Source organism: Poecilia reticulata, linkage group LG15 (genome assembly GCF_000633615.1).
Source record: "Poecilia reticulata strain Guanapo linkage group LG15, Guppy_female_1.0+MT, whole genome shotgun sequence".
In the NCBI taxonomy this organism is placed as follows: domain Eukaryota; kingdom Metazoa; phylum Chordata; class Actinopteri; order Cyprinodontiformes; family Poeciliidae; genus Poecilia; species Poecilia reticulata.
The window spans coordinates 11,799,455-11,818,715 of NC_024345.1; the positions used below are offsets into that span (position 1 = coordinate 11,799,455).

General features: G+C 38.7%; 1 protein-coding gene across 1 annotated transcript in view; it reads left to right on the plus strand.

The window, feature by feature from the left end:
- Nucleotides 1-19,261, plus strand: part of bicc1a (BicC family RNA binding protein 1a) — a 70,293-nt gene that overhangs the window by 31,837 nt on the left and 19,195 nt on the right. The window contains exons 3-7 of the mRNA XM_008429252.2: nucleotides 6,042-6,111; nucleotides 13,108-13,187; nucleotides 13,751-13,909; nucleotides 14,964-15,017; nucleotides 18,498-18,680. Of these exons, the coding sequence (XP_008427474.1) occupies nucleotides 6,042-6,111; nucleotides 13,108-13,187; nucleotides 13,751-13,909; nucleotides 14,964-15,017; nucleotides 18,498-18,680 (546 nt within the window). The remainder of the gene's footprint in view (nucleotides 1-6,041; nucleotides 6,112-13,107; nucleotides 13,188-13,750; nucleotides 13,910-14,963; nucleotides 15,018-18,497; nucleotides 18,681-19,261) is intronic.

Below are 19,261 nucleotides of genomic sequence, written 5' to 3' on the forward strand. Positions count from 1 at the left end.
CCCAAACCCCAGTTACCTCGGTTGATCAGAGCCTCTTACTCACCGTCTGCTGGACTTCCCTGAGTCTAGTTTAGTCCGCCCTGTTCACAGAGCCAGTGAAAAAGTAACAATGATGGCAGCAGACCACAAGTTGGACCACTTTGGGATTGGCCCTGTCGAAGTTCTCGCAGCTCATATGAGGGAATATCCGTTTGGTTTTGGCCCGCAAACGCTCCCTCTTGCTTTCATGTCGCTTCGTCTTTGCACTCCGTTACACCACAGATGTCTCACTGCTATCAGTCTGGTGCAGTGAGAGTTTTTCCTCTGCAAATTAGGTTCATGATTGTTTAATAGAAAACATGTGTCAGTAGGCAGTTTAAGGCGCTGTTGTGCTGGAAAAGTTTCCCATTGTGATCTGTTGGGAGTTTGAATTCATGGATAAGACCAGAAAGCTTCTTGGAAAGCGGCGCAGAGGTTGAGCCGTGAGGCAAAAGAGAGACTTGAGAAGCTAAGCTGAAGCTGGTGAAGATGATAACTGTTCACCACAGAAGGTCTCAGAGTGGATTTTGAGCTGAGAGGCAAGTTTGAACTTGCAGCCAGTTCATCTGGGATCGCCTGTTCCGTCTCTCTTCCCAGAGAATGTGGTTCTTTAAATTATGCCAGGCCTCATATAACAGTGCCAGCACGCTTAGATCTGAGGCCAAACATCATTTATTTTGTTTAGTTTTTTTATTTTTTTGCACCAAAGCAACTTGTATTTCTTTGCTCTGACATAGGAAAAAAAAAAAATACCAAAAATTACCACAGTCCAGATTGAATGTTCATCCTGCAGGAAATTATGAGAGGCTGACATAAGTAGGTCAGACAGTTTTGTGGCCCAATCCGCACTTACATTGATATTTATGCAAAACACAAATTTTCTGCGCTTGTGACCCATATTCTGCATGTGGATTGGAGAACTGATGACATGTAGACCCACTTTGCACAGGTATACTCTTCCCTTCTCTGCTAAAAACTACATCCACCTTTTTTTATGGGTTTTTCCTCGCTGTCTTGTTTTTTCCTAACTGCTTCCATTAAACTTCAAATAAAAACTCAAGATCTTAATTACTGAGGAGAAAAGGTAAAAAATGAGTTGCGACTATTTTAGCAGAAACTTAATCTTAGAAGTCGATTTCCAGTCAGGAACTCAACTCTCCTTCTGAAGTCAGAGTTCTAGCTGGAAAACTCAGATGTGGCAGAGCAGCCAAATGTCAGGATATCGCTGTTTGCAGTCTCGTTTTTGCAAAAAAACTGCTTGAACTTTAATAAATATCCCCTTACTTGTACCATCCATTCAGACTGTATGTCAGTAATATGTGCATTGATGCTTGTTTGATACTGCAAAGGAAAATGTTTAAGTAGGACAGTAACATTTTCGGTCAGTCATTGAGATACTAACTTTAACTAGTTCTTATTAAGGTTTGAAGTGTGTATTTGTGACATTGCATGTCACATATACCCATATACATATGGTTTATATTTTACTGTGTGAATTTCTTTCCAATTCTATAAAATATATACATATATTTTGTGCTTTTCCCCTCAAGCAGATCCTAAATCATTGACTAAGTGTGACTAAACGCTAAACGACAGCAAAGTTTCTCTTATAGTGTCCTGGGTGACGTTGACATCAACTAGCATTGTTGGCATGCATTATGTCACCTTGGTAGTGTGATTTGTTTTAAGGCAAATTCACAACAAGTCTACAAAGAGTTAAACCAGATGCACACACAATGTTGTGTGGCATATATTTGTAAGTTTTCCTTTCAAATAAATATTGCATGTGCTTGCATTGCTGATAATAGTGGTGTAGTCTACATGATACACGGGTAAATGGTGCATAGCCACTTGAAAATCTCTTGGAATTGCAGATAGCCACATAAAATAAACAGAGGTGCTTAGAGTTGACCTCCAGGTGCGTTCCCTGTCCATCGTTTCATGAATGAGCTGTTCTCTACCAGTCGTTTGATGTCAAATGTGTCGAGTAGCGCTACAGCAAACTGCTACTGTCCAGACTAACTGGACAGCGCGATCAGTGGTGGCTGCCATTAAAGAGACATAGGCCCAATTTTATGACGCGTAATTACAAAGTCACATTCCTTTTAAGTCATATGCATTTTCATAACAACTGAATGTAACATAATTACTTGATTGTGCTATGAAATGGCTGGAAAACATATAAACTGCCCCACCTGGTGGCCAAGCAGTGCTTCTTGATTTGAGTGCCACAGACTGTGTTGACACTATTTTTCAGCGGGGGGTTTTTTTGTTTTATTTTTATTTTTTAAGAAGAAAAGTAAAGAAATATTAATTTGGCAGCTTAAATAATTAGGTTTCCTCTGGTCGAGGATGTGTATATATTTGATTAAATGTTTGACGGTGGTGTTTGCAAATCTTCCCTCCTTGTAAATTTGTGTTGCCTTTTCATAATTATGTAAACATTACTAGCCAAGAGGGGTAACAAGGCGATAGCTGCGAGTTAGCACTTGGATTCTTGACACGGCTGTTGAGTCTCGAGGGGACGGTTGAGTCAGCTCTGTCCGCCTCGAGCTCTGCTGTCTTTAGCCTCTTAACTCTGCTTTACACTCTACTAAAGCCCTCTCCCCGTCTTGCTCCACGATCACACATTCCAGCTGAACTAACAGCTGCACCGTTGCAGAAACGTCCAGGAAACAAGCCACTGCCATGCCGATTTGCTGCCGTGACTACCAAGTCACATGCATTGACTACATGTACTGTCTTTTTTAGACATTTCCTTCGTTTGTGATGCTACACATCGCTCTAGGCTTCTTTGCTGTTCAAAACCTCAACTACCCAATCGGTGTTGTTAGTAGGATGCCATGAAAACCTATCGCAGCAACGTCTGTATTTGTTCAAGTTAGGAAAAAGGGTGGAGTGGCAGGAAAAAAAGAAGAAGTGTGGAATAGTAAATGTATAGGTTTCTTAATTTGTTTAAATACCTTTAGCCGTTTCAAGGCCCTTCGTGAAAACAAACGCCATCCAGCCCTTTAAAATGGTGTGTGGTCTGTCAGAAATCAGTCCCATCTGCTGAGCGCTGCCAAAAACAGCAAAGCTGGACAGGAAGCGGGTTTCTCTGAACAAAGCCCTTTTTACAGAAAATGTTGACGACTCAAGTGCTTGAAGATACAAACGAAGGGCCGTGATGTCATTTCATGATAAATCTTTTTTTTGTTTTTTTATTTATTTCAAATTTACCTTAGCTTGAAAAAAAAGAGCAAATTTGAATTTTAAAATCACACTTTTCAATCATAATTTAATCTAAAACTCAAAGCGGAATCAGTCATGGTTTTATATTTAGTCCATCCTTGCCTCCGTAATTACAGCAGCCTCTGAGAACTGGCTGCAGTGATATTTTTGTTAAATTGCAGTGTTCTAAATGAATGCCTCCGTGATAAAACCCAGACAGTGTCATAGGACTTGAAGCCAAAAAAAAAAGGTGAAAATATAAAAAAATAAACAAATAAAAAGCATGAACCGATGTGGATTTGTTTCCCTTTGTATCATTAAGCACAAAATACCATTTTTTTTTTCACTTGTTTGTACCACATCCAGCTGTCAGCGCGAACACGTGACTTGAGTCAGCGCAGTTAGTGTCCCGCTCTGGGCTGGAGGTGATTTATTGAGCTTCCTCACATGTACTAGACGACGGCGGTGTGGGTGTCCTGTAATAGATTAGAATTACTGCCTCAGGATAACATCAAGTGCCCAGTTAGGGAAAAAAAAACTCATCGGGTTAAAGTTTCAGGCCTGCATGTGAAGTCATTGATTTTATTGCAGCAAGAAAAAAAAAACTCTAATGAGAGAAGGGATGGCAACATTGTACATCTTTATGCAGTGGTTATTTTGGTAGTCGACTGATGGATAAATATTTTACCTGCTCATTCAACTTCAAAGCCAAATAAAGCGAATTTGGCTTTATTTTCATTGAGTTTTATTTCACAAGGAATCAATTTTGTGATTGCTTCATCAGAACAAATAAATGCTGATCTGTGAAAGCATAGATTGCTCAGTCAAAATACCCCTAGCCATTGATATTTTCAACATTTTCTCAAATTAAGACCACAAACTTTACCGCGTTTTGTTCAGATTCTGTGTGATGGACCAGCAGAAAGTAGGAGTGAAACGTAGTTTTCAGATGTTTTTGCAAAGTAAATCTGAAAAGAGTGCCACGCATTTATTTTCATCTTTGCTTAGTCTGATACCCCTAAATGAAATCCAATAGAGCCAATTGCCTTTAGAAATAAGTGCAATAGTACACAGTCTCTATGAATATGTTGTAAACTCACGAGAGATAGAAATGTCCTGTGAAGGCTTCAGAGCTGCTGAACTTGAGCATTTTCATGTGTGGCTCAGTCAAAGTCAAGATCTGAATCCATGTTAGGAAATGGGATAAAGCCAAAGCTGGAAAAACAAAACAAGAACATCTCACATTATTAAAGGCATTTGTTGTGCTAATGTGTTGCGCAAGAAATTTATTGTCTTGCATTAATTTGCTTTAATGCGTTTCAGATGAATGTTGTTGTGTTTCAAATCAGAACCAACGCTCACTTGTTGTTTTTGTTTTGTAACCTCTTAAAAAGCGCCAATTTTTTTTACCGAGCCTGTTCGAAAGATTGAACGTCGCCTTATTTTTTTTGTCGAGCTGATGATCTAGCTTGTCCATTTTTATATGTGATTATAGGGCTGGGATGTAGGAAACCAGTGAGGCTTGAAAGGGCTTCCAGTCAACCATCACAGACTCAGAGCGTAAAGCTGCAGAACGAAGAAACGCATGTGTTGGACCTTTTTGCAGAGCTCACTCTCCGTTTCTCAGGTGGGCGCGGGTGGCAGTGGACAAGTTGTCAAACTTTATTTCAAAGGATCCCAAACAGACCCCGCCGCTTCCAGAGGGCCATGTGGAGAAATTAAACACATACCTTTTCGGGTGTTTGGCACCAGCTGCGAGCTACAACACGTTATCCTGGCACTGAAATTAATAAACAAGAGGAAAGTCGTCTCGTTTTGGATTTCCTGTCCGTGTTAATAAGCTTGCACATCTGCAGGGAGCGCTAATGGGGCTTAATGCACACTCGCGTCCATCTGACTTGCACTGTTTATCTTATGGCTCAATGCAGTTGTCCACTGAGATATATTAAGTGGTGGCTGGCGGTGTTGTAACGGCTTGACATGCTCCTCCAGCGCTTCGTCACGTGGCCGGGACTTCGAGAACTTTGAGAAATTCATATCTTCTCCACCCCGAAAGCACAAACCCCTGGAAATTATAAAAATAAACAAAAGACTGCAGGACATTTGCGAAAACAAGGATGGAACGTCTTGAGCAGGACAAAGCCATTAGGACACAGCGATCATTCCTTTTCTTTTCTTTTTTTTCTTGTGGTGTTTTTCTTTTGTTTTGTTTTTTTTCCCCCTCTCCACTTAGATTAACCCCTTCTTAGGACGAGCTTCTTCCGAAGAGTGTTGTTTATGGATTGCAGCTGTTAATCCAGTCGAGGTGAACTTCTTATTGCTCGAAAAGACAAGCGGGAGTTTATTAAGAAACCCAAGTGCCTCCCGAACACCTTCTTACTCTTTTTATTCCCACTTCCTGCTGTTTGTTTTCTTAAACCACTCTAGCATATGCTCTTGGTTAGATTTCTCAAAGGGTTCTTCTCATAAAGATGTCTTTTTTTTTCTTTCTTCCTTTTTTTAGTTCCAAACCTAAAAGTCCTCTCTCTTTTGATTTCCTTTTTCCTTTTCATTTTTGGTGGGATGAATTTGAACCGTGAGCAGAAATGTATGTCTGGAAAAAAATCCACCCTGATTCAGCAAATAGGTTCAAAGTGAAATCTAGTAATAGATCCCGTAGCTTCTCTGACTCTTTGGGTATTTTACCAGTCCTGTGCTCATCGTCATTTTACTCAGTTAGACACAGTTTCCTTGCATCTTTCCAACACGCGGTGTCTGCTAATGTCATTGTGTGTATGATGAACTAATATCTTCCTATTTTCACTCTTTTCCAGATCATGGATGAGACCCAAACACAGATAGCCTGGCCTTCCAAACTGAAAATTGGAGCCAAGTCCAAAAAAGGTAAAAATGTTTTTGTGGGATTATTATTCCCTTTGGACAAGATGGTGACTTTGAAAGCTGTTGAAATGGTAGCAGGGATTCAAACTCACCTTGGCCGAAAATGTCCGCCTTGAAACTGGAGTGGTTTGTTCGTAAATGGAAATCAGGACAATGATCTGGAGGTTTTTGTTTTTTTTGTTCCTAATGTAGAACAGAGTCATTTATCCTAAGTACTTATTGTTACTGAGTCACAGTCTGACGCTACATTATAGTTAGTATAATAAATGCACATGTTTACTTGAACAAAGAATCACATGTTATGTTTCAGGAATTCAGTTTAGGCAGGAACTTCATTATCGATCATTTCACAATATTCTGCGACCAGGATGTAGGTTTTATGTGAGAAAACATTTTTAGAAGAGTAAAAACAGAGCTAAACCACATATCAACGAGTTTTCCAGAAAAAATAACACCACTATGCTATTTTTTCCAATGCATTTGGATATAACTCATACTTTTCATGAGTTTGCTCATGAGTTTAAACTTATTATCAAAAATGTAACCTTCTGCCTTCTTCTAGGTACAGGTTACACTTGTTCTCTCCCGTTCTTGTTATCGCTGTGGGACTGTGATTAACGGCCTTCTAAATCTTTGTTTTCGCCTCCGCCGTGGCTGAATTGACAGTTTAAAGAGCTTTCTTTTTCTGTCGCTATAAATTCAAAACAAATTGCTCCAGTTCGTGGGCTACTGGGCTTCTAGTTTGAGCAGCAGGTTGCACTGTAAAAGAAAGCTGCAAAAATGCATGTTTCCTTGAAGCTTACATAGTTATTATCCCCCTCGTGTGCCCTCTGATTTTATTTGTATTGTTCAGTGAAAGGCTTCCACACTGACACATCCGACGCTCATGGAAGGTAGAGCTTTTTGAAATGACCGGTTCACTGACCGAGTGAAAAATAATTTTTTTTTTATTTTTATTGTTGATGCCCTGATTATGACCTGTTGTTCTGAAGTCATGTCAAAGACCGGAGCAATGTGTTAGTCTTTACTTGGATGTTGTTTCTGCCATGCCTCTTCTGTTTGTGGATGTTTGTGTCTGATGTGCTGAGCTCATAAAATGAGCTCGTAAAATATGTGGCTTTCCTCTGGTATGAATATGTTTACTTGAGAGACGTGCAGATTAGTTTCTGAAGTTGAACATCTTGTTATCTTACATATTTGCTATGTGAGATAGCAAATATGTAAGATTTAGCAAATATGTAAAATGCTATGCTGGTATTTTACTAACTAATTTTAAAACATAAGAGCCATTTGACAAAGTCTTAGCTGCTTAGAAATCCTAACTTTTTACAACCTGGTTTTACATAGATAAGACCCTAAATATGAGAGAGGAATTTTATTTGATGCCATTGTTGTTGTCTAATGCTCCCATTTTCATGCTGATTATGGCATTTATTGAAAACAAATATAACATATAACAGTCAGTAGCTAGATTAGATTGAATTTCAAAAATGTTACATCTTGACATGTTTTGTTTATTTATTTTTTTATTTATTTTTATTTAAGAGTTTATTTTAACAGTCAGTCTTGTTTTAGCCGGATGTCTCGGACAAAGCTATTGGAATCAGATGGATGAGAGGGACGTATTTCTACGTTACACTTGCATTCTTAAGTAAAAAGCTAATTGAGCCATTTGCACAGATGAAAGCTTACATGTTTTCCATTCCTCGCAAGCTAATAACTTCATCTGCACGCAGGACTTTTTCTTTGTTTTTTTTCCTTTCTTTCTCCTGCGTAGGCGGAGGTGTGGGAGTCGAAGCTCTCGTGTTTATTGGTAAAGTTGCTCCAGCATTCTGTTACCAATAAAAGATTCGCATGGTTATTTAAAGCTCTTCCGGGAGGGAGGGACTGCGGAGGAGGAAAACGGGGGGTGGAGGAATAGGTGTAGCTGTGCCCGCTTTGTTTCCCCCAGGAGAATTGCCAGCGCTAGTCTTCGAACCAGATGTGCGATCCACTGACATCATGTAACTTCCTCAGTTAGTCGGCTCAGACAAATGCTGAAGGGATTACGGGGGGGATTCTTTAACATTTTTCCTCTCTGATACATAATCAACTTTAAGTCCTGGCAGTTCATACGTACATGACCCTTCGTTCACGCTAAGCGTCCCTTCATTCACAAAAACCTGCATCCTATACCGACTGGGAGATGTTACATGTGGACAAAGTGAGAATACTTTCAATTTTGTCCCAGGATTTTTATTTGTCCATGTTTCTGGCTGTGTTGTTGAAACCAAGAAAAGCAGCAAGGAGGAAAACTTGTGGGGGAATCACTTGGTTATCTTATGATTGGTTTGAGCAAAGAGACGTGGGGAACCGTCCCAGTGCTCGAACGACTTGGGGAGCAAAGGAAGGAAAGGAAGAGGTCGAGAAAGCCCATTAGCTTCCACTTAGCTTTTATATGCCGAGATCAAGAGAAAGGGCATTCACTAGAGGAAATGACAGAATTATTTTTTTTTTATGCTTACATAACATTTCACGCAAAATTTGAGTTTAAAATGACGTTATTAAATCTGTATTCGGTTGCTGTGACATTAAAAACTGTGGGATCTTTGGCTGTTCAACAACTCGGGCTACTTTAAAAGTAACTGCTGTCAAGTTTTGCTGTAGCTACTTTGCTGTATTATAAAAAACATTATGGAATTTTTTTAAGGTTTTAAAACTTCTTTGAAGCTAGTTTTGTCGTAACTACATGCAGAGGGACATTATGCAATTTGCTCTCAGCCTTTTCTGTTCTCTATTAGCTGCCTAACTAAAAGGAGGCAGCTACATTCGGCTAAAAGCTAACTTTTAGCCGAATGTTGAAAGGCTAATGAACGCTCCATCAGAAGGGAGACGTTACTTTTACTCAAGACTGGATGCAAGGACAAGGACAAAGTTCTTGCTAGCAAGGATCATTCTTCAAAAAAAAAAAAAAGCATGGTAAAAACAACTATTTTCTCTGTCCTGTGAAGTAAATATTGGCCTTAACTTTTCATCTTCTCATCTTATTTCATTTGCATAATTAGAGTCGTAACGGCTTCTGGAGAATAAAGTATTGACATTGTAGGAGGGACAAAAAGTTATTTGTGCAGCACATTTCAACTACAAGGCAAGTTCAAAGTGCTTCACAAAATAAAAACATAAGATGAAAAATTTAACATATTAGATAAAGAAGTAGGTTAAAGCATCGTGAATTTGTTTACATTTACATACAAATGTTATTTGTTAGCTCTACTAATGACACAGCAGCCAATGACAGTTTTCTGCAAATCGATACAATACAGACCTTAGGAATACTCAAAATAACATATTTTACACCTATTTAAGTAATTATTGTTTTGCTGCAATTTGTCCCAAACATACTTTATTTAAAGACAGCTCTCAAATCTATAAACCTTGTTAATTGCTGCTTATAAAGACAAAAATAACAACGTTAATGCCGACACTCTGGTTTCTAACAGTTAACACTTCCTGTTCACTTGTGGTTCAACGTCTATTTCTTTGGAAGTGCTATCATTCTTTGTGTTACAGTAATTCCCATGGTTTCATTTAAATATGTTTTTTATTATTATTTTACCATTTTTCATGCAAGTTATCTCTCTTTTTTAATAGGGGTGTCTTTATTTTATTTTTATTTTTTTTTGGCTTTTTCTGAAGACAAAACCTTGTCTGAAACAGACAACCATACATCATAATAAATTAGCACAGATTAAAAGTATCTTTTGAAAATATCAGCCTTTAAGGTATTAAACATTAAACCTTTCATTAAGCCCCACCTTTTTGTATTGAGATGCTTCTTATTGCTCTCATATTAAATGTTGTGTTTTTATTAGATGTAAGCATCAAATAATCAGAAGGTTTGAGTAACTGAGCTGATCAACTTTTCACTAATATTCTAATTTATTGATTATTAAAACTGTCACGTAATACTTTTACTACTGCTGTTATTAATTCCTTTTAGTATATTTTATTTGGAGAAACAACGTCATAAATACATAATAAATGTGCACATAACAGCCATAATTAGTACATTACTATTGACTGGTATTTTAAATGTTATAGAAGCCACATTTAAAATTACTTAAATTACTTAAGGCAAAGATCGTCACCGCATTTGTTTCTCATCATGTCATAACAAATAAAACACAGACCTCAATTGCTCAGCCCTTAAAGTAACAGACGACTCAGCCGTTTCTCTGGTGCTGAAATGTGTTTTTAACTATTTTAATCTAAAGTCGTGCTTTTCATAGCTCTGCTTATTTCCCTGGAATTCTGTGGCAGTGTTTCCTCTGCCATGTGGTGTTAATATACAGGATCCCATCTCAATTGATGGGAATTGTATGTTTGCAACCTCTCCACATTCAGTCTGGCACTTTATCCAAAGAAAAGCAGCCTCTCTATTTCATTTATCACCTGCAGGAAGTAATCTCTGCAACCTGCAAAAGTGTGATAAGTCCAGTCGGTAGCCTGAGGAGCTAGCTATCAGAAGAAGCACACTGCCAGTGATTTAATACAGTGTGGACTCATGCCTGTCTTCCTCATAAAAATAAATAAATAAATAAAAAGCATTCTGACCAAATCGTTAACTCATCTGATCATATTTAGATTCCAATTTTTCAGGTTCTATTCTTTGTTTTTATATGAAAATCATTTTTAATAGCCCTTCCTCGACGCCAACTGGAACTTTCTCTGTTTCCGCAGATGTTTTTGAATGGAAAAGGCCAAGCCAAACGCTCTTAATTCTCTTCATTTGTGTGGTATTTTCTAATGTAGCTGGAAAAAAAAAATCCTTCAGCTTTGCCAGCAGAGAATTCTGGGTCAAAAGGTTTCTCCTCTGTCAAGCGAAGCTGCGTGCAAATGAAAAGGCTAACTGTCCTCAGCTGCGAGTCCAGCCCTTGTTGTTGTTTGTTTTCATAGCTGTCGTGTGAACCAAATTATGACTTAAGGTGTTCATTTTTTATTCCACAATCAATCACCTTAAAAGAGAGGAGGGGGAGAAAAAAAAAAACTAACGCACTCCAGAAATGTGGGGGTGTTCAACATCACGACTGCAACACTCGTTTAGGCTGGCTAATGTTTGCCAGATGTGCTCTGCAGGTTAGTTGGTGGACACTTGGAGGAGCCAAACTCCCCCTAATGGTCAAAGTAAGTTTTGCAGGAGAAAATTGAGAGCTTTTGGGTTGTTTACAGCAACAGCCAAATGATGGGAAAACTGCCTGGAATCAGCAGTGAGGCTGTGAAAACTCTCCAATGGCTCTTTGTGTTTTTTTCACTCCGTGTTTCTTTGTTCTCCCTAGGCTGTTTTATGATTTCACTCATGTGTTTCATATTCTTGATAAATGTGTTGTTTTTGTTTTTTGCAGTTTTCTGACTTGTCCTTTAGATTTTTTACCAGTCCTGCCCTCTTTGAGACGGACAACATGCAACTGTGAAGCTGAACCAATAAATGTGATTTACTGAGCTTGATGTGCAGCTCGTACTGTAAATCCGAGTCCTGGGGTGTTTTTGTCTACATGGGGAGGGGCATTCCTGGAAGAGGGGCTTTGGTGGGCTTCCTGCTACTCAGCACAGTTTAAACATGGGCAAATGGGCTGTAAGGGTGCAGAGTAATTTGTCCTCTTTCTACAGGTCTGTGTTTGTGTGCTTTTGCATTTGCAAAAGGGAAACATGTAGAAATTGGGCGGTTTTGAGCCTAAGCTGGGAATCGTTACTTTCTCTTTTTTTTTTTTTTTTTTTTTAGCTGAGGGAGCACTGTTTGTTTCTTCCAAATAAAGCTCTGTTTGCACGCTCTTCTGTTCGAAACACCTACAAGAGCAATAAGTTAGAATATCATCAGGTAACGTATTAAATAATTTAATAAAACAAGTCTGATTTCATATAGATTAAATACACATTGAGACATTTTTGTCAGTTAATTTTTATGATTATTGACTACAGCTAATAGAAGAACACAAAACTCAGTTTAATAAGCGTGTCTATGTGGTCGTTGCTCCTTTTGCATGGATTACAACTGTAATCCAGCGTTTCACAAAATGATTGGCCTATGCTAAGGTGCTAAATAAGCCCAGGTTGGCCTCTATGTTGTCATCTGGTTGACAAATATTTGCTGCTCACTGTCTTTCAGATTCCATCAAAAGCTATCTTTGTGTTTAGCAACAAAGCAGAACAGTACGTTAATAAAACAATGCACGAGTGCTCAGGTTTACTTTCCCTGCTGTATGGGAGCCCACTGTGGATGTGTTGCAATTATTCTGAAATTAGATGTGTTGTGTAATATTGTTGAAAATGAAACAAAGAACCCAGTAGCCTCTCTTTTTGAACTTTATCTTGGAACACTCAAGTGGCAAAAGTAAACCCGCAGTGTTTCACTTTGCACAAAGCAACTAATAAAACCGCAACCACCCAGCCAGGTGATTATGAATGCCTGCTTGCAAATTTAGAAACATTCCACTTTCTGTCAGATACATCTGATTTGGTTGTATTTTTTTCTCACCCTATTTATTCTCTTCTAAGTGATTGGTTGTGGAATAAAATATGAAAATCAAGTCATAAATTGGTTTTGATCAAAATTTGCAAAAAAAAAAAAAAAAAAAAAAAAAAGGTTGAAAAGTAATTAATCTTAAGTTAGCTTCCCGGCTTTTGAGACAAGAATGTGCAGAAAATGAAGATGTCACTCTGTTTTTGCAGTGCTTTACATGACAGGCAGTTTTTTTTCAGCACACTATAAAGAGTGACAAATGGCATCAATCCACTTCCACAGGGAGCCGTCTGACTGCTTGCAGACTTCATCTAGATTGCACATATCAAAACAGCAATTATTCTTGCAGAGCTTTTCTCCTAAACTCACTAATTTGCTGATAAATGCAGTCATCTTTTGTTGAAGGGGCTTTAAGTTGTCTCTTTCTTTCGCTTTCTGTCATTAGTCCTTATCGGCGCCAACACCTTCCCACTAAATAACAACACTTTGTGTCTTTGTTTCAGATCCACACATCAAGGTGTGCGGGAAACGAGATAACGTGAGGGAAGCTAAAGACAGAATCATGTCTGTCCTTGACACAAAGGTAAAGTTAAACTCTTTATTTTTTCCCTTCCCTTTCTGTTTTTTTTTTTGGCTTCAAATGTATTTTACTGCAGTTCAAATAACATATTGCACACTGACTAGTCTGCAGTCATGCCCAATGCTCCTATATCTATGTTGTCATGGATTTTAGCGTTTGTATTTATCTTCTTTGCCATACAGACTTTTGCTTATCTGGAGCGCTGCACTGTAGCGCCTCCTAGAGGAAAAAATGTATTTGTGCACATTTAGTTTTGCTTGCACACTTTTACATGTTTTTTTTGTCACTAAACGGTTGTTTTAGTCCAGTAGATTTGACTCAAATATTGGATAATTGATTGATTTCTTAATCCTCCTTGTGTTGCTCATTTTTATGAATTAATTTATGCAAGTATTTAGCAAAACATGGAAATTGAAATAAGATCTCTTTGGAGTAAAGTTTATTTTAGAGATAAATTAGGGGTGTTTCTGATCATCTGCATTAATGCTGTGTATATAATTTTTTTTTTTATATGTAGCTCAAAGTTACTTTTCTACAGTATGCATCTCTGTGTTTCTGCACATTAGAGCAACAGGGTGACGCTGAAGATGGACGTTTCCCACACAGAGCACTCGCATGTCATCGGCAAAGGCGGGAATAACATCAAGAGGGTGATGGAGGAGACGGGGTGCCATATCCATTTTCCTGACTCGAACAGGAACAACCAGGCAGAGAAAAGCAACCAGGTTTGAGAATTGTTCACTTTTTTATCCCGTGAGCCAAAAATGTCATCCGATAGCACAGTCCAGTGGTGGGTTGTTAAGTCGATCTGTGAGTGTAGGCTTTTGTTTCCTGTGCTAATTGTCATAAGCCCATTGTGTAGTGTCTGTCCAGTGTCTGTCCAGTGTCCTGTGATTACTGGCAGTTACAGAGGGAGTCAGGCTGGATCCTGCTGCATTTCCTGCTGAAGTATAGCACTAAGCCAAGCATCACATTTGCGTCTTTTACCAGCTAGTCTCCAGTGCGTCGTTGTATAACCCACTGGGAAGTCCATCCATTATTTAAAAAGTTCAAGTCTGATCTCTGCAGGCCAGTACAGTTTGAGTGTTTGGCACCGTTAAACCTCTCAATGCTCTGATCTCATGTAGTGCTCAATCCCCTCCAGTTGTTCCCTGATGATGCAAGCATTGGCTGATTAGCAGCAAGACGACTCCCTTCAAGGGCTAGGCCCCTTTAAGCACTCTCTTTTTCATTTTCTCTGATGCCGAACACTTTCAGAGTCAGCTGAACCTTGCAGATATGTTCCCAGTCCTGAGAGTGACGGAGGTGTTGATAAGGAGATATAGACAGGTTGATAAATCAGTGATGTGTTTGTTTGTTTGTTTGTTTGTTTGTTTGTTTGTTTGTTTGTTTGTTTGTTTGTTTGTTTTTTATCTCTGACAGAATCCCGTGTTCTTTTTTGCTACATTTCAAAAATTGACCATCAGGGTTTGATTATCAATCGTGCTAGAATGAATTTCAAACCATTTCTGTGTTTGAGTCATAAATAACAGTGTTGAAAATATATATTTACATGTTTCCTCTGAAAATACTGTTGAAAATGTAACTGTTCTGAATCTAACTCTCTCCTTGACTTGTTGAAAACTCAATTACCTGAGTTGTAGCCAATCATGCAACATTGAAGCTACTACAGGAAAGAATTAGCTTTGTACAGATTGACGCACTAAATTTCTGGCATGATCAAGTTTTGATTGCTGCCAAAACCGTCTAAATCATTTTCATATTTTTTATTGTTAACAGGTGTCTATCGCAGGGCAGCCAGCAGGCGTGGAGGCAGCACGTGTAAAAATAAGGGTAAGCTGCTGGAGCTCTGCCAGTTTTGCCTAAAGGGGATACTCCACCCTGAATTTTAAATGGCAATTCCTCATTCCTTACACCCGTGAAAGATTATGCTTTTTTATCCTCATGAAGCAAAGTTTTACTGTTTCTGTTGGGAGAAAAAGAGCAAGATATTACCATGATATTTTCCCAAAATGTGCCACTTATTTTTCTTAGCTTATACTAAAAATGCATTTAGATTAGTTTATGTTATTTATTAAATGTTACAGTTATCATTTTGTTTCAAACTGACATTACTAAAATCCTTCTTTTACATCCTCAGATAGGATAAGTAAGAACAAGTTATAAATGTAAACTAGACCTGACAGCACTGAGACTGCTTAATCGTTTTTTTCTTAGCAATTGAAATTACCAAATACTAAAGTAGAGAAGAGCTACAGTCTCGACTCAGCCACAAGCACCATTCCCACCTCGTTCTCTAACCCCTTCCTCTGATCAGTTGTAAAATAAAAGTTAGAGCCTTCTCCTTTTTGGCGAGTCCATCACCCGTCCGTTTCCTCGCCTTTCCCTCATCTTGAGTTTTGGTCTGACTGGAAGCCAGCTTTTAGCGGCCAGAGGACCACCTCTGCTGGTTTTCGGGGGGCTCTGTTACCTCTCCTAACTCTTGCTGTGTTTCATCACTACATTTGTGTCTAAGGCAAACACAGTCCTCCACTGCGATTTGACCAGAACCAACAGTGCTGAGTTTGCCTGTGAAAACAGCCGAGTGAGTGCAGTGTGTGCTACAGAGTAAGTCACAGGAGGTCGATCTGAACGCTTCTGCACTCTGCATTCAAAAGCAGAATATTTAATGCAAATCCAACTAAAGTTAGATTTTTTTTTGTCTCAGCTTTTACCCGTTCTGAAACAGGTATGACACACTTCCAAAATGATTAAATGTTCTATTTTTTTCATATAAATGTGCAGTAAGGGGAATTGGACATTCATAAAATGTGCAATTCCCCCACTTAGTGCTGAGTATGCTGCATTTTATCCCACCCCAGAATCTCATCAGATATTATTATTATATCATGAACAAAAGAAAAAAAAGTAATGTAAACTCTTTTGTTGGTTCCAGTGGAGAGGCTTGCTACTTAGTTTTTAGATGAACTAAAGATATAAATGTGTAATTCTACACATAGTCCTGGCTGAGTCCTGTATACCTCGTCTAGGCCTGGAGTCTTACAAGTTTAAAATTGCGCGTTTCAACAATACTTTGGAACGTCCAAAAAAAAAATTGTGAATTATGCAAAAATGTTAAAACATATAGGTACTCTGTGTTTTAGTTTACACAAAAGAAAATGTAATATTCTTAAAACTATAGTAAGTGTGTACTGTGCTAATGGATGGAGACATATATCTGCCATGTCTTTAAAACCTCCAGGTGTAGAGATCGCACACTACAAACAAAATGCTTCTTGGACATCAGTAAGGGAGAAATTAATGTAGTTAGAAACAGAATTTTGTTTGTGTTGTTATTTTTGTTTTAGTTGTTAAATCCATAGAAGTACCAATGAAAACGTAAGTGGTACACACAGACAGAGACTGTTATATTATTTGCGTATGATACAGTGATTGATTGTGTTGCTCGTTCTCCTGTGTTTATTCTGCTTGTCAATCTCTGCTAAAACAAGTCTAGCTATAAAGCAACAAACATAAAACACGTTCACTTGTAGTCTCAAGATATATTAATTTTTGACTGAATTTCACTGAAACTTTACACATTGTTTAAATGTGTACAATGATTATTTACTGCCCTACAGTGAATAATTATGAGAATAACAACACTTCCTGAAATTGGCTGCATCTACAGATTTCTAGTGAGTTGCATGTTGGAAAGCATCAATAAAACTCAAAATAATTGTAGAAAATTCTTGTGAAATAATGGGCTTTCTGCCAAATCATGTGTATGGCTGTTAATCCAAATGAAATTGTCAAAAATAAAACGACTTAGCGATTTATCTCGTGCGATGGAGTGGCAGCCTGCAACCCTTCAAGAACAACTGGAATACAGAAAATGGGCGGATGGTGTAGTAAATATAGCTAACAACGCTTCTGTTCAGATGTAGAACCATTATCCTCAACAATTGTCCTCAACATTTATAATATTGTGGTGCTAGAATCTACTAGACCTTATTTTCTCCAGTCCCTATTTGACCCAAATATTATCAATGGTTCCTTATTCTGCCTTAACAATACACGTGATGTCTATTAAATTCTTAGATATAAAGCCAGTTTCCTAAACCCATCCAGGCGCAGCTCCTGTAATAAGCCACTTGTTGATTCGAAGGTGGAGCGGACGTGCAGGTGGTGAAAGCTTCGCCCAGTCGCTTCACCTCAAAGACGTTTTCATTTTTCTTCGTCTTTCCCCCGTGGTGTCAGTAGAAGTAAGGCCTTTAAAGCAGTACTCTTTGATTGAACACATGTGCAACTGTTTGCTTTGTAGGCTTTTGGAGGAGAAAAAAGAAAAGAAAAAAAAAGCTAAAGTCAGCTCCACAGTAAAAATTGGTCTATTCTTCATTCAGCGCCTGACTCCTGCTGCTCACTGCTTGTCTTTTCTTGCTTATCCTTCCATCCTGACCTAAATTTCTCGAGCCCTCAGAGAGGGAGCGCTGAAACGTGATATAAATGTAAGGCCAGGCGCATATGGGAGTGATCAGGGATACATTTCTTTGGTCAGGGCAATTCATGTTGCTTGCCCTTCACTGACAGCCAAAACCATAGTGGCGCTCTGCCCAAAGAGTCAGTGTTTGGATAACTGTGTGTACGTATTCATCAGTTAGTGTGTACTTCTATATCCCCCTTCAGTTTGAATCCGCATGGATGTAAGCCAGTGCAATTTCTCTCGCATGCATGCATATGCATGTGTATGCATGAGTGTAGCCGTCCTGTCAGCATCTATTTTGCTTGAGGGATGTGTTTGATACATTGAACAGGAACTGACCTCTCATGGTTCCTTGCATGGTCTTTTATTCATACATGTGTGAGAATGACCAGGCTAACGATTGCTGATGTTTGTTAGAATTGTAAATCTAATTTTGAGCAGCTCTGCAGCCATAATATTTAATGGGCTCAGGAGCTCTTCAGTTTCACTCTTGTTGCAGTGTTTAGTCTGGATTGACCTGACAGTTGCATGTGAAGTTCTGCCACCTTTGGCAAAAGGAATTGGCTGTTTTGTCTGTGTGTCGGCTGTCATAAGTCTCCGACATCAACAGAAATCACCCTATCCCTGTTGGGTCACTTCATCTCCCATTGGTCTTTATAAGTCTGTTGGATGTGTTGTGGTGCAAGCTGCTTTACTGCACCTGATGTTAGTCTGTATTAGCAAAATCTGGCTCTGGCAACTTTAATAATCTACCAGCTACAAGTTCTTAAGGTCACCATTGGAATAAAATAACGATAGTTTTGAAATGCTGGTTTGCTTCTCATCATTCCCGTCATCCCTTCGCCTTACAGGAGCTGCTACCTCTCGTGTTGTCCTTCGAGCTTCCAGCCATCATGCAGTCAGACCCCAGCTCCCCCACTGTGCAGCACATCTCACAGACGTACAACCTCACAGTTTCCTTCAAGCCCCCAACACGTCTCTACAGGGCCACCGGAGTCATTCGTGGTTCACAGAATAATGTCAACGCGGTAAAGGTGAGCAAAGTCTTGCAGTGTTGTTGGGTGCAAATGGTTTTGGGAGTTGTTTTTTTTTTTTGTTGTTGTGTTTTTTTTTTTTCAAGGAACATTTTATTTTGATGAACCTGAACCTCAGTTAATTGTACAAATGTTCAAAAACAGGAACAAACTGAATTAATAGTTACATCGCCATGCAAAAACGTTTAGCTTATCCACTATTGTGGCTTAAATGTTCTGATATTGTGTCACCTAAAAAGCTCTTAGCTTTATAACTATATATTTAAGACTTAAATATATAGTTTAAGTCTTAAATATAAGACTTAAACTTATATTTTAAGTAGATGAAAGACTACAGTCGCAGTCTTTCATCTACAGTTGCAGCACGTTTTGTTGCTGTTGAAGAAGTTTATGCTTCTGCTACAATGGTAAGCTAACATCAACGTGCTTACTCTGCTTTGATATGACTTGTTGATGATTCGGTTGTGTTCAGATAAATCCTGCAGAAAAAGTTGTTCTCTAGCTTCAGAAGCATTGTGCTTTGTTTTTAGACGTCATAAAATTAAACGGCTAGAATGACTAGAACTGTGACACAGTCATGC